Genomic DNA, 14,033 nt, shown 5'->3' on the forward strand with positions numbered 1-14,033 from the left:
GATCCTTTGTATTTGTTAGCGGAATGGCATTGATTAAAAATGATTGAGTCCTTTTTTTAACAGCTCTGCCATTAGTCTTTCTCCATGTACTAGCCTTTGTAAAGGGCCAAGTTGTACAGTCTGGAGCTAACATTTTTGTAATGCATCTAACACGGCTTTCTAGCTAACGCATATTCAATTAAAGAATTAATCTGTTCTAAAATTAATTGTGGCTCAGGATTTAGTTTTAACAGGATTTCCATTTATGGGTACCATACAGCTTCTGTGTAAGGAAGTGGGTTTTTGTGTTTGTTTTTGTTTTGTTTTCCTGTGAAGACAGTGGATCTACTATATAGCTGAGGTGGAAAATCTTGCCCACTAAAGCTAGTTACTTGGGCTGAAACGGTGTGATTTTCACGGCCACCCCACATTGGCATATTTATATTGATACACCTGCATCTGTGTTAGGACTTTTATCATTACAACTATGTGTTGTATCAGTACCTTTCATCTTTGTTTTCAATACTTAAATAAACTGTTAGCACATATTAACCTATGTACATGTATTTTTATCTAATTTCCTAAAGGAAAAAAAAATCAATCGTGCTGTATGCATCAATCCTTACAGAGTCTGGAACGTGTTAGCTGATTTTAATCAAGCCCCAGAAAGAAGCAGAGATCTCAGAAACAACTACTTTCCCACAGATTTCATAAAGACAGATAAGGCAAGTACAGGAAAGACTTCCTGTTATTGCCTGCACTGAGGGATAGCTGGCAGTAAAGCCTTTATTACACTCAGCCTGCACAGAAGAGGAACATTACAAATGTTTTAAATTCAGGAAATGCGTCATTTATAACATGCACCGTATAAGACATCAGAGAATCTAATAAAAAGACATGCAGCAGTAGCAAACTGGTCTTCTTGTGTCCAGCTGCTCACGGTAGTATATCACCACATATCCCAATACAGCATACACCCCAGCAGTCTAGCAGCTTCAACACTGTGAGTGCTGCTTCTTCCACTAGGCTGCCATAGCTCGAACCACAGAAGACATACCTGGTGCCTTACTAATTTGAGTGCACACCTAGCCCAGCAGGAGGGCTTGTTTGCCTTTTTTTTTTTTTTTTTATGTCTCCTAGAGAAGCTATTTGAAAGTTGCCCATTTCATGCACAGTGAGACATGGGATTGCAGCAGAGAGTTGTGACTGGTGTAAATTCCTGAGTCTACTCTTGAGACTTGCCCAGTGTAAATAAATAAGCCCACGAGCAACAAAGAAAGAGCTTCAGTGAGGGTGCAAACTCAAGCACTCCGAAGAACGAAATGCCAAAACTGAGACTTGATGAAACTTAATTTAGCTGCCCTTGGCCATATGGTGGGATTTTTAATTAACTGTACAAATCTTAATATACATTATTCAGTGCTCTGGAGGGTAGAGCTTAAGGAAAGAGAAAGTTCATCTGATTCCTTTTTACTGTCCATGTTCATAGCCCTTAAAAACACACAGAGAGGACATGACAAACCTTGCTTTTAATTACAGAAACATTTTTTTTGCTATGGGCTTTTCAGTCTTAGTCATTACCATAGAATCTAACAGCTTCATAAGACTGATAAATTTACCTTTTAAACCCTAATTTAAATAAAAGGATTTTATTATTCCCATTTTCCTGGTTAGACTTTTGATAAACAGATGTAGTGCTTCAAAACTAGGATTTATCTACCCACTGGAGATTTTTCTCAGGTGTAAAGCATCCACAAATCCAGTTACATCCAGCTGTAGCTTAATACTAATGAAGACAAGATGACAGATTTTTGTTATTATTTTCCAGAAAATAAGGAACATGCAAATAATCAGCTATGGAGAGTTTGGTCTCAAGGCCAGATCAGAAAAGATGTTCAGGTGCTACCACACTCAGCACTAGGGTGCCTGACGGTTGAACTTGTCTCTCAGGAAGACACCTAGACCCTGAGTGAGATGCCTATGGACCTTTGGCTAAGATCCAGAAAATCTGTAGGTGTAGCACACAAAGCTGCTTAAACTAGCTAGTAGGGGATGCTTAGGTCACAGCTGTGTTACCGAGTACCTCACTGAGGGATTACAGTTTGCTCCCCCTGCCTGGAAGTGTCCCTTTTAAGAACGTATCCACAGGATCAGTCTTTTAAAGTATGGCTGCAGAAATACCCTTTGCCAACCTCCCTTCAGACCACTAGCCTGAGGACGTCAGTGAGCTAGATTCAATCCTTCATGACTAGATGGGACAGAGGGTGCTAAATCTTGATTTCCTCAAAGAGTACATGTTCACCCATCCCATCAGCATGAATCTGGCAGGGCCCTGAGGGCACCACCAGGTCTTAATGCCCTGACCAGCTTCACCGGGGACCTGCACACTGCCCATGGATCAAGGCTGTGTTTAAGCTCAGGTCTGGATGTTCAGCCCCTGCTTGAGCTATTGTAGTAGGTGGATGTGCTGTCAGCTCTGTCTCTGGCCTTGTTTCCTGGATGGATCCTCAGTGTAGCCTATCTCCTAAGCAGACTGCCTGAGCAAGCTCCACACCAGGCCTGCTGCTTCATCTTGCTGGGCTCATCAGTGGGCCCTGCTCCCTGGGCTGTGCTCAGGCCGGCGGGGTTAGTGCCTGTGCTGTGGTCACCCCCGGCTCCAGGCCTGTCCTCCCTTGTGCAGCAGCCTTGCTCTTCCTGCTCCCTGCGAGACTTGTCACGTCTTGCGCTTAACATGTGGGGCATTTTAGTCAGGATACTTCCCTTTTATACCATAGTGAATGTGCTCCTGTGACTAGTCTAGGAAGTCTTGCTTATATCCTATTTCAGTCCATGCATAGCACAACTTCCGTGGTTCGGTGTTTGCTTTATGCACTTTAAATAAATAAATCTATGTTAAGGGTGAGCAGTGATGGCACATAGCTGTTACGGAGCAGGGACGTGACAGCTCAGCCCAGTTTCCCCCCGAGCCCTGCAGCCCTGGTGCGACTGCACGACCTGCAGAGCCCATAACTCTGCCTTTTATGAGATGTCGTCCGTGGCACGATCACCTTCCGATGCTCTGGGTACCGAATAGCCTGGCTTCTTGCAGTCCTCCCCTCAGGAGAGCTGCCTGGCAGCAAACCGCGCTTCCCCAGCCGGGGAGCGCAGCGTGCCAGCATAGCGGGCGCTGGGATGGCTGCCACCTGCATCCCCCTCACGGTGCCGGCGCGGAGGAGCTGGAAGCCAGCTCCCCGATTCCTCCCCGGGGCGGCACACGCACACAGGTGCCCTTCACCCCCGCTGGTCCTCCGCTGCCGCTGCCCCTCCCGCCCCACCTCCGTCGGGGGTGCTTCCCGTGGGTCGGGGCCGCCGTTCCCCTCCTCACGTCCCTGCCGCCGCCGGCGCTGCCCAGCGGCGGGCGAAGCCATGCTGCGGGGCGCCGGGAGGGGTCTCCCCGGCGGGTCGCCCCGGGAGGAAGTGACATGGCGGCGGGGAGGGAAGGCGAGGGGCGCCCGGGAGCCGCCCGGCGGGTGGAGCCTGGCGGCCCCGCCCGAGCCGGCCGCCTCCCGGCGCGGGCAAAGTAGTGGCACTCGGGGCGGGGAGGCTCGGCGCGGCTCGGCACGGCGCGGCTCCCGCCCCGGCCCCCCAGCGCGGCACACATGCCAAGGCCCGGCAGCGCCAGGTACGTGCTCATCCCCTGGCGGCCGGAGGGCTCCTCAGGTGCAGTCGAGCCGGTTTGGAGGAAAATAAAAAATAATTAAAAAAAAAAAGAAGCCCCCCCCCCCCCCCCCCCCAAACCGGCGGGCGGGCGGGGCGCGGCGGGCGGCGGCCAGGACTCACCCGGTTCATCCCCCCCCCCCATCCCCGGCCGCCATTTGCTCCGCCGAGGGTCGCCCCGCGCCCCCCGGGGCTCTGCGCTGCCGGTGGCAGCGGCGCTGCGAGCAGCCGGCCGTGCGATGGCCGGGGCGGCAGGGGAGGGGGAGGAGGAGGAGGAGGGGGAGGAGGAGAGCGCGGCTGGTGGCGGTCACAGGTAGCCGGGAGCCCGGCCGTGGGTGCTCGCCTCCGTGCCGGCCTCTCCCGAAGGAGGCTGGAAGCCCAGCGGAGCGACAGCCGTGAGCTGGCTTAGGGTGTTCGGGCTGATAGCGGTCGGTGCGGGGAAAACTCCAAAGGGGCATTGTTTAGCTAAGAAATAACCCTTTGTGCGTTTTTTTTTTCAACAAGTGCATGCTCACTGATTGCTGAAAAGGCAGCCCCCCGAAAAGAGAGTCTGTGTGAACAATGCCATAAGGAGGCTTTTGGTCTTTACCTTTGACATGCGTTTCTAAGAGTTACAAGTATTTTCATACCGTGTGTAGGGCTCTAGGAATGATGTCCCTTATGCAGGTATATGTGGGAGGGAGTAACCTTGCTGCTACGTGAAAACCAAAAATCCATCATTAAGAGGCGGGAGGAGGTGAGAAACTCCCTCTTGCTGGCCCTCTCTGTCTTAAAAAAGCCCAAGAGCGTTTCTTGAAAAACAGCGATGCGTCCAGCCCAGGAAGTTGTACCAGGCGATCATAGCCTCGGCTTGTGCTTAAATCACTTCGCACTGAGAGCAAGTTGCAACAGACTTAAAAGCTACTGGAGCAGGGAAACAGTCGGGGTGCGGAACAATGTAAGCACGAGTTTGCAGCTTTCTTTCTTTACTAACTTCTCACGTGCATGGCAACATTACTTTAAACACACAGTGATTTGCGTATAATGTGCCAGGACTGCCTTTGTATAAATACTGACCACGTCGGTCACTAGGGTAGTTGGTGTGCTGTAAATGTTTGCTGTCATTTACTGCCCAGCAACTTGCTCTAGGTGTTTGTGTCTGGTCTAATGCTGTGTTTTTCCAACTACTTCCTGCTGTACTATAGAGGAAAATACAGTTTGGTTCATTTTAGGAATTTGTACAAATATTATGCATAGCTTTGCTTTTTCCTATTAATGTTCTGCATAACCGTGCCTGAATAAGCTGTATCTAAAAATGAAACTTTAACAGCATGTTTTGGAAGACAGAGGGCCAGGATTCACGTGGAAGAATATATCAGAATATACGCCTGCAATGAACAGAGGAAGCATTGTAAGCTGCTGGTGGATAAAGATTGCTCTTAAGCAAAGTTTGGTTGTACCATTAGTAAGCCTTTAAATATGAGGCTTTAGTAAGTGCTTCACAAGAAGCTGCAAGTGTTGTATTTTTGGAGTGGAGAAACTGCATAGAGGGGTCAGTGCTTGCCCAGAGTCACAGAAAAGGAAACAGCACTGTGCCTAGAGCATGGTAATGGCCTGTGGATCCCGAGCCCCAGTGGATGTCAGTTTGGTGGGCAGTTGTTCTGTTCAGCAAGTTTTGCTCTGTCCAGCCAAAATCATGAGGTGGTGGAACTGTGTTCAGCTTCTCTCTGGAGGGAGGTGTGCTTTCCTGGAGCGATGGTTGTGCATCAGTTGCAGTTGAATGTACTTACTGTACCATAAAGGAGAAGGGTTCTTGTGCAGGTGGTGGGTGAGAATCCTGTGGCTGTGCACTGCCTTGCTGGAAAGAGGTGGTTTCTTGTTTTCTTTTCTAAACCCTGATTTTATTGTTGGAGGATGAAGGCTGTGAAGAGTGCTCATGGAAATCTCTTCAACCCAGGAAGGCACCGTTATGACTGGGCGGAGGTTAGCAAATGGCATTCTTGTGCTGCACACATGTGCTTGCGGCCCTTAGAACTTGTGTTAATAATTTGGTCTTAAATTTTAATAAGTCAGACATCTGCTGTTTGATGTAGAAGAACGCTTCCCTAACCAATTGCATTGCTGCTGCTGCTGGTACATCTTGGTAAGGGAGGAGAGGAACAAGAGAGCAACAATGCATTTTAGTGTGCTGTGCTTGTGCTCTAGTTAGCAAATGCTTTTGAAGCTGTGGATCTCCCTAATTAGAGAGAACTTTATGCAGGGCAGCTATTTCCTTAGGTGTGCTTGATTGGATCAGTGGGATACAATGGGATTGTCTGTAAGAAGACTGGGAAGGTGACTGGAGAGCAGTACCGGTACACTCATTTCATTTCAGCACTGGTACTGGGCAGCTGAAAATGTGTTTTGCTTCTGCTGGGGGCTGGCTTTCCCCAGCTGTGCAGTTTCAGGGGTTTGGGAAAGTGTATCTAGCAGTCTTGTTTGGTGGTCTTAATCGTCACGGTGAGACATGAATGAGCTTACCCTGCTCGCCTCTGACTAATGCTCCTGTGCTTCTCAGAAACTGCTGACTCATTTCGTTTTCTTGCCTTTTTTCCCCTTTCCTCCTCCGGTTCCTCAGAGTAGAGATGTGGTAGTGTCAAGGTAAGGTCAGAAAAAGAGGAAATGGAAATAAATAACTGTGTACAGTGGCAAGGACAAAGATGCTATAAAGACCCCTCTTTGATTACGTGAGGGAAGGACAATGTAGTGGATTTCCTGAAAAGGAACACGAACCGAGCATTAGAAACTGAGCAGAGCGGTCCACCTGATAGCAGTCTGCTCTTTGTTTTGAACTTCATCTTCCTAGTTCTGCGCCTCTGCTTTCACCTTCAGCCCTTCTGTCTGTTTCATTATATTCTGCCATGAAGAGCTTAACACAGAAATCATTTTCTGCTTCTTGCAAATGAGCTGACCTGGCTTGAGGTTTCTGTTGTAGCATAAATAACAGGAACAGGGAAAGATGATTAACCAGTTCTAGGCTGGAAGGGAATCAGAGGTAGAGGTTGCTGAGACAGGGCTTGCTTGCCAGAAGCTTTGGAGTTGCAAGCAGAGACTAGTATACTGATTGTGTGTTATGTCCGCAAAATTTCTGACATATTTGTCAGAATACAATGTTATTTCTGGATTTCATTACTGCTGATTTGCTTTTTATATGATCACAAAGTCAAATTGCAGTCATGTTTCTCCATCAGGATCCAGGTGAATGGAAAGCTTTGCCTGCACAGTTTCAGTTGGCAGATTATGCAAGCTTCTTTCACCTGTCAGAGAACAGGAAAATGGCTAACTGAAGACCTGTTGTTAAAGACAGGAAAATAAAATATTAGGGGAAATCTGTGTAGAAGTTACATATGATTTCGCATGAGAACTACTGTGTGAAAGTTAAATAATGTCCTGGTTCTCCCCCTTTTTCCCTTATTACCTCTTTCTTCACACATCGTTGTTTGTCTCTTATTACCGTGCTTTTCAGCACTTTGGGAAATACCATTACTACAGATGCTGCTTTGCACTTCTGGAAGGTTTGAGGCACTCTGGGTGTAGCAGCCTACTCTTGAACTTGAATCATTCATAAGGTTTTCCCCCTTTGTTACAGGTTATCTGTCAAGGGTTAACAATGCTTTAGTTAATCTTATGGTTCCGAGGATATATTTAGACAGTGCTGAAGCGTGCATAGACACACTTTTTTTCTCCTTGATCTGATACTAGTGAAAATTACATTAAAGACAATGCAGTAACATCAGTTTTCAATTCAGCAAACAGTAGGCAGCAGAGATACCGCTATCTTCCCTTAACTTAGAAATGTAAAACAAGCATCTAGAGCGCCAGAGTAATTGAAAGAAACAGTCCTTTCGTGTTGCCCAATGGTGGTAGGGATGCAACACAGTTATAATAAAGCAGAAAGATAACTAGGAAAGAAAGTGCTGTTCACAAATTCATTCAGCCTTTGGTGTGTTGCTATCTAGTTTTTATAAGCCTATGCATGGACCTCTGGGAGCGTGTGTAAGTACTGCATTTCACCTGAGAGGGAGACAGAGAAAAGCTTCATTCTGAAATTAAGCCTTGTAAAACTATCCCAGATTTATTTGAAGTTACCGGGACAAATGCTGAAAGCCAGGCTTCTGAAAGGATTTAGACAACTGAAATTGTGCAGAGAAAATCCAGGTAGGTGTTGACATACCAGATACTTAATTTCTTCCTTACAAAGTTTGTAAAAATGCTACCCGATTCTTACCAGCCTGCTTAGGAACTCTGCACACTTGCCATCCAGTGGAGTAAATGCTGTTGGATGAAGCACTCTTTTTAAATGATTTTGCTGGAAGTCTAAGATGGCTTTGACTAGCTGCGGCTTTAGGTACTGAGAATACAAGTACATTGATTAATTGTATCACATTTGGCTGGTTTTGAGGGATAATGTTTTCCAAATAACAAGAGCCAGTGAAGCTTGTTGAGAGATTTCTTTTGGCTTCAGCAGGATTTGAATCAGGTCCAAAATGAAACTTCCCCCTTTATTATTGGACTTGATAAAACCAGTGTCTGTGATAAAGGCTTTTATTCTTTGAAGTTCTCAAATTAAATCAGTCTGTTAGGGGACTGATGATTGGGGGGGGAACAAGGAGGCTGAAAATATTCTGGGTTTGCAGTGTAGCAAGTCAGTTCAGAAGCAGGTGTCTTTGAGGCAGAGCTGAGTGAAAACTGGTGTGGAAGATGATCGCTGAAGCACGGGTAAAGCAGTTACCACTGTTTATTTGGATTTTTACCTGGCATCTGAATATGTGATTGCTTTGTGTGTGGGAGCAGCTGAGCCTTTCACTGAAGCCAGGATCTTATTTTTTTGGGACCATGCCAAAAAGATCTCAGCTATAAGATGAACGCTTTTCTAAGTATTGGATGTTACTTCCCTGAGGCAGAAGTTGGTTTTCTTTGAATAGACATCTGGAAGCTTCCCTGCCACATGCATCCTCCAGTTAAACTGTTTTCCACAGAAAGAAGCATTAGAAAGTGTAATGAATAACTATTTATTTTCCTGTGAATTCCCGTCTTGGTGTGGGCTACGTCTTGTGCATGCATTGCCATTTCAAATTTTGGTATGTGGTTTTCGTAAAGGAGAAATTCAGGTACTTTATACTCTTCAGTGTCATGTGCTAGCATACAGCCAAATTAAATTAATACTTGCAGGTGGAAAAAAAGGTCTTGTTAGACAAAAAAGAATGTTTTGTTTAACATTGTCTCAGTATTCAGAGGACATAAATGAATGCTGTTTCATATTAATTAAAAATATGCAAATGGCTTAGCTGAGGGAGACAGTCCTTCAAGACTACTGTCACAGAAGATTTAAAAAAAAAAAAACAAACAAAAAAACCTAACAGTTCGTTTGGAGTTGTAATCAGGTGGATGGCACTTCTCATATCCAGCATGGCTAATTGTGCCTCATGACTCCTACTGGGGGCTTTTGGATGCCCTCACACAAGATGTCGGTGCTGTTCCCTCCTGCCCCTGCTGTGAGCAGGGTGCTTGTGGCCTGGCCTGGGCAGCCGGCAGGCCTGCAGCCGAGCTCGGCTCCTTGTAGGCCAGGGGGGACTGCCACCGTGATGGTGGCACTCAGAGACTTCTGAACTCAGTGAGTTCTGCCACATCTCTGCCATTTTCTGTTTGTTTTTTTTTTCAAGATTCAGTTTTCTGTTACAAATCCTATATTGTTCATTAGCTGCACTTTCTGGCTTTTTTATGTAAACAAAACAACAAAGTCACGGAGGTTAAGAATTAGACTTCTGGAAAAAGGCTTAAAGAGGCTACTCAAAATGTAGGTCTACTAATGTAGATCTACTAAATGTGGATCACAAATCCAGAAAATATAACAAGGTCATTCTATGGGAGTGTACTAAGGAAATAAAATTATCCTTTTTCTGGTGCTGGTGGCTTTTATTTTATGATTGTTGTAGCTGAAACATCTAGCAAATGTCTTTAATTCCTCCTCGGAGAGGAACAGTGGTGGACGTGTATGCTTGTGTGCACAGTGCTGTTAGTTTGGTGCTGTCAGTTTGGTACTGAAGTTACACCTTCTAGCTTATGGTACAGTCCCACTTAAATTGCTAAATACTTGTCTCCTGTTTCTTGAGGAACAGAAAAATGAAGGGAAAGAGTTCATTAGATCAGCACATACACCCTGGTCTGAGCCATCCCCTACATTTTTACCTCTTACACTGTCTGCTGCTGCTGAAGAGCCCAGGCACCTTGGGTGTGTCCTATCCCTCTCTGTTCATACCTGGCCTTTCAGAAACTGTTGTGAGGGAAACTTGAGCACTGGCAAGAAGGCAATTAAAGGAGTATGAAAAGTACTATTTTGTGCTGAAAGCTGGAGCCTAATGACTGGGCCGGTCATAGTTCTGGAATTGGCTCTGCCATGGGTTTGCCACATGACTGTCTAGCTTTGCAACAGCCTTGTTAGTTCCCGGTGTGTTAGGTGGAGGTAGGAAGAAAATCTTGTCAGGCTCATTGAATGGTTGGAGCTTTTCCTGGATTTATCCCACCCCTTTCAACCAAAAGAGTTAACAAAAATCCATACTGTTTTCTAAACCTATCTGTAAAAGGTTTGATTTCTATATATGCAAATGGAGTTGCTTATGCTAGCAAGTTTGTTGAATGGATGTGAAACTTCCCTGCCTGTACACAACTGTGTGTTAGTGTTGTAGAAAACTGTCTGTTGCTGACCTGAAGTTGGGGGGTGATAATTTTGTAGTCTAACTTTGTATTTAGCTAACTGTGGGTAAGAAATTGAGTATTAAATATGTCAAGTTTAAATTAATCTTTTGACCAGTGTTTCCTTGGTGCCTCACACCTAAAGCTGTTATGAATTTGGGGAAAGTATTTTGTCTGCTGAGCATATAGGCTGTTCCCGGACCTTGTGTTGACCCCTCGTTTTGTTGTGAATGTAATTTACAACTCTTTAAGACAAGATGACAATGATCAGTGTTTGGCAAGAAAAAACATGAGTCTTCTAGGAGAGGCCTCCTTTCTAAAGCTTATCTCTCATCAAAAGAATGTTTGGGCTCCCAGCACATTTTTTTTCCTTTTTTCTTTTTTTTTTTTTTTAAGGCATCCCTGTATTTTTGCTAGCCCTTGAATGAGCCTTTGTCTGTTGCCCCCCCGTCCCCTCCCAGCCCTATTATTCTGGCTCTTCTAAAAGAAACATTCTTGTAATAAGCACTGGAGAACAGTAGCTACTCCTGTGTTGCATTTATTCCTGAAATACCCAACACAGAGGTGATCAGCCAGAGTGGTACGTGCCCTTGAGGCTGGTTAAGTACCATGACACTGGTGGCAACATCCTGCTGCTCCTGCCTCCTTAATTTTTATTGTTTTCACGCATGTGAGCGATGTAGATCTCACCATTGAGATATTTCCCACAGACTGTACACTGAGGGCCAGTGGCTTAACAAGATAGACTCGGATCTCTCTCTCACATGTGCAATTACCTTATACAGTACCTTGAGTGTTCAGTACAGAAATTCATACATCATCAACACAAAAGCATATGTACAAGCATATATATGCGCAAAGATTAGGTTTGTTACAGACGTTCATATCCTGTTGTGTGACAAGCCACCTGTACTTCAGCAGCAAGCCAGATCACCCACTGAAGAATCTTGGTAGAAATGTGTTTTGAAGGTTTTGATTATTTTCTTTCTTTCTTTCTTTTTGGAGGTGGAGAGTGCCAGATGTCAGTAATATCTGTGCCTGGTTACCTTGACTAAGCACTTAATATTGCCTATGGTGACTTGAGAGCAAGTATTAAATTGGCTAAAAGTGCATGATAAATATAATTGTCCTGGACTGTTTGTTAGTTACCTGAGTTACTTCTCAGGAACTGTCCAGGTCACCTATATTTGTGTGACAGTCTATCTCACATCCTGCTTAGATTCTCAATATATTTTCTTGTAAGTCTGTGTTTGCTGTTCAGTCCTGCTCTCTTGCTCAGTCTCTGAATTGTGCTTATATTGCTCTTATTGACAACACAAGTAACTTGTACTGATGGACCCAGAGACAGTAAAAGAGGAAACAGGGACTCTGTGGTATCCAGAACTGAACTCTGGGGCTCAATTCTGTTAGACTCCTTCTGGTCTGAAGAATCTTAATGCAGCTCTTTCTTTTATTTTTCCCAAACAAATTACAGATAATTGTGCTTTGGAGAAATATATATGTTTTAATGTATTAAGATGCAGGAACTTGGGTGGGGAGGAACTGCAGAGCAACACCTGACATGCTGGACAGAAGCAACTTGCCTTCTGCTGCTGTTCGTATGAGCTTGATGTTCTGCTTGATGTTCACCCAGGCACATTTTTTGAGTAACCCTGCAGGGGCCAGGAAAAGAAACGCTTAACTTCAAGGAATTTACCCTCATCAAATAAATGCTTCCTTCAAGATGAAGCTCTGCTGGCCCTGTGGTCCCTAAACACAGCACCCCCAGGAGTTCTGTACTGCCTTGTGTTTAAGCCCAGCTCCCCATGGTGCCCTTGTTCAACTCCCTCCTCCCTGAATATTTCATGCTCCTGGAAGAAGGAGCAAGATTGAACTACTCCTCAAATGAACTTGGGCAGTGGCTCCTCATCTCACACTCTTTGTTTTCAGAGTACGCATGCTTCTCCTTGGTTGCCAGTACCCCCTGTATAATTCCTTTCTATGTGGTAAGGGACCAGCCAGCACTGAGGCCATCAGGGCAAACAGCAGCAACGTGGTGTGTTTTACCAGCACACAGTTTGCATGCATGGCCAAGGAACTCATGTCCTGGTAGGCATGGAGGGCTTGCATAGCTGTCTTGCTCTGACATTAGATCACAGCAGGAAGAAAATATGAAAGGGGAAGGGAAAACATTATTATACTCTAACCACTTCAAAAACTCTTGGGTTACTTTTGTTTCTTTTGTTTGGACTCTGTTATGCTAATTACCTTTGTGCTCAATAGAAAATAAATAAAAATTCAGTTTTATGGTGTGGTGGTTTTTACACTGATTGTTAAACTCCACTATACCACTCACTCACTCCCCCTACTCAAAGGAACAGTGGGGAGAAAATATGATGTGAAAGGGCTCGAGGGTTGAGATGAGGACACGGAGATCACTCAACAATTACTGTCACAGTCAAAACAGACTCAGAGTAGGGAGATTAATATAATTTATTGCCTATCACTAGCAGACTAGAGCAGTGACAAACTAAAAGCAAACTAAAAAAAACTTTCCCCTACTCCAAGCGCCACAGGGGAATGGGGGCTGCAGTCAGTCCCTGAGACTTCATCTCCCCTGCTCCCTCACGGTCCCTCCCTGCCCCTGCTCCCCGTGGGGTCCCTCCCACGGGATGCCGTCCTGCCCGAACTGAGCCTGCGGGGGCTGCCCACAGGCAGCAGCTCTTCAGGAACTGCTCCCACACGGCTCCGTACCACGGGGTCCATCCATCCCCCAGGAGCAAACTGCTCCAGCACGGGTCCCCCACGGGCGGCAGCTCCCCCCAGACCCCTGCTCCTGCGTGGGCTCCTCTCCACGGGCTGCAGCTCCGGCCCGGGGCCTGCTCCTGCGGGGGCTCTCCATGGGCCGCAGCCTCCTCCAGGCCACATCCACCTGCTCCACCGGGGGCTCCTCCACGGGCTGCAGCGTGGAGATCTGCTCTGTGTGGGACCCATGGGCTGCAGGGGGACAGCCTGCTCCACCAGGGGCCTCTCCACAGGCCGCAGGGGAAAGGGGAACTGCTGCTGCATGCCTGGAACACCTCCTGCCCTGACCTTGGAGTCTGCAGGGCTGGTTGTCACTCCCCTCTCCCAGCTGCTGTTGCACAGCAGTTTTTTTCCCTTTCTTAAATCTGATCTCCCAGAGGCCCAACCAGCATTGCTGATGGGCTCAGCTCTGGCCAGCGGCAGGTCCCTTTTGGAGCTGTCTGGAGCTGGCTCTGATCTGACACAGGGCAGCTGCTGGGCTCTGCTCACAGAGGCCACCCCTGCAGCCCCCTCCTACCAAAACCTTGCCACATAAGCCCAATATACATCACAAGTCTCTAAATTAGGTATCCTGAAGCTTGCTGGTAGATAGTGTTCATTCTTCAGCCTTTGAAACAGACAAATTGACAGATCTCCGTTGTAGCTGTGTATTACAAAATATGCAGTCAGGAATGCCTGGCTTCTCAGAAAAACTGAAAAGCGTCCTGGAGTTCCCTTAACTGTAGGGAAAACGCTTAAGGTATGATCAAAAGCGTCCCCAATGTGTGACTTTTCTGAGGAGGTAATGCTCTGGACCTGCCTTTGGAGGAAAGGGAAAAGTGATTCAAACCCTGATTAAGCATGAGACAAATAGATAATTCTTC

General features: G+C 46.3%; 1 protein-coding gene across 3 annotated transcripts in view; it reads left to right on the plus strand.

The window, feature by feature from the left end:
• The first annotated feature begins 2,460 nt into the window (after nucleotides 1–2,460).
• The window catches only part of AGPAT4 (1-acylglycerol-3-phosphate O-acyltransferase 4), an 80,875-nt gene continuing 69,302 nt past the window's right edge, over nucleotides 2,461–14,033 (plus strand). The window contains exon 1 of one of the 3 annotated variants that reach the window (XR_013948324.1): nucleotides 2,461–3,640. Coding sequence is in view for 1 of the 3 variants with exons in the window: in XM_080584780.1 (XP_080440906.1) it covers nucleotides 3,151–3,640 (490 nt within the window). In the remaining 2 variants the exon portion in view is untranslated. The remainder of the gene's footprint in view (nucleotides 3,641–14,033) is intronic. The other 2 variants (XM_080584780.1, XM_080584779.1) reach the window with 2 other exon arrangements.

The sequence above is a fragment of the Anser brachyrhynchus genome (genome assembly GCF_964034855.1).
Source record: "Anser brachyrhynchus genome assembly, chromosome: 3".
In the NCBI taxonomy this organism is placed as follows: Eukaryota; Metazoa; Chordata; class Aves; order Anseriformes; family Anatidae; genus Anser; species Anser brachyrhynchus.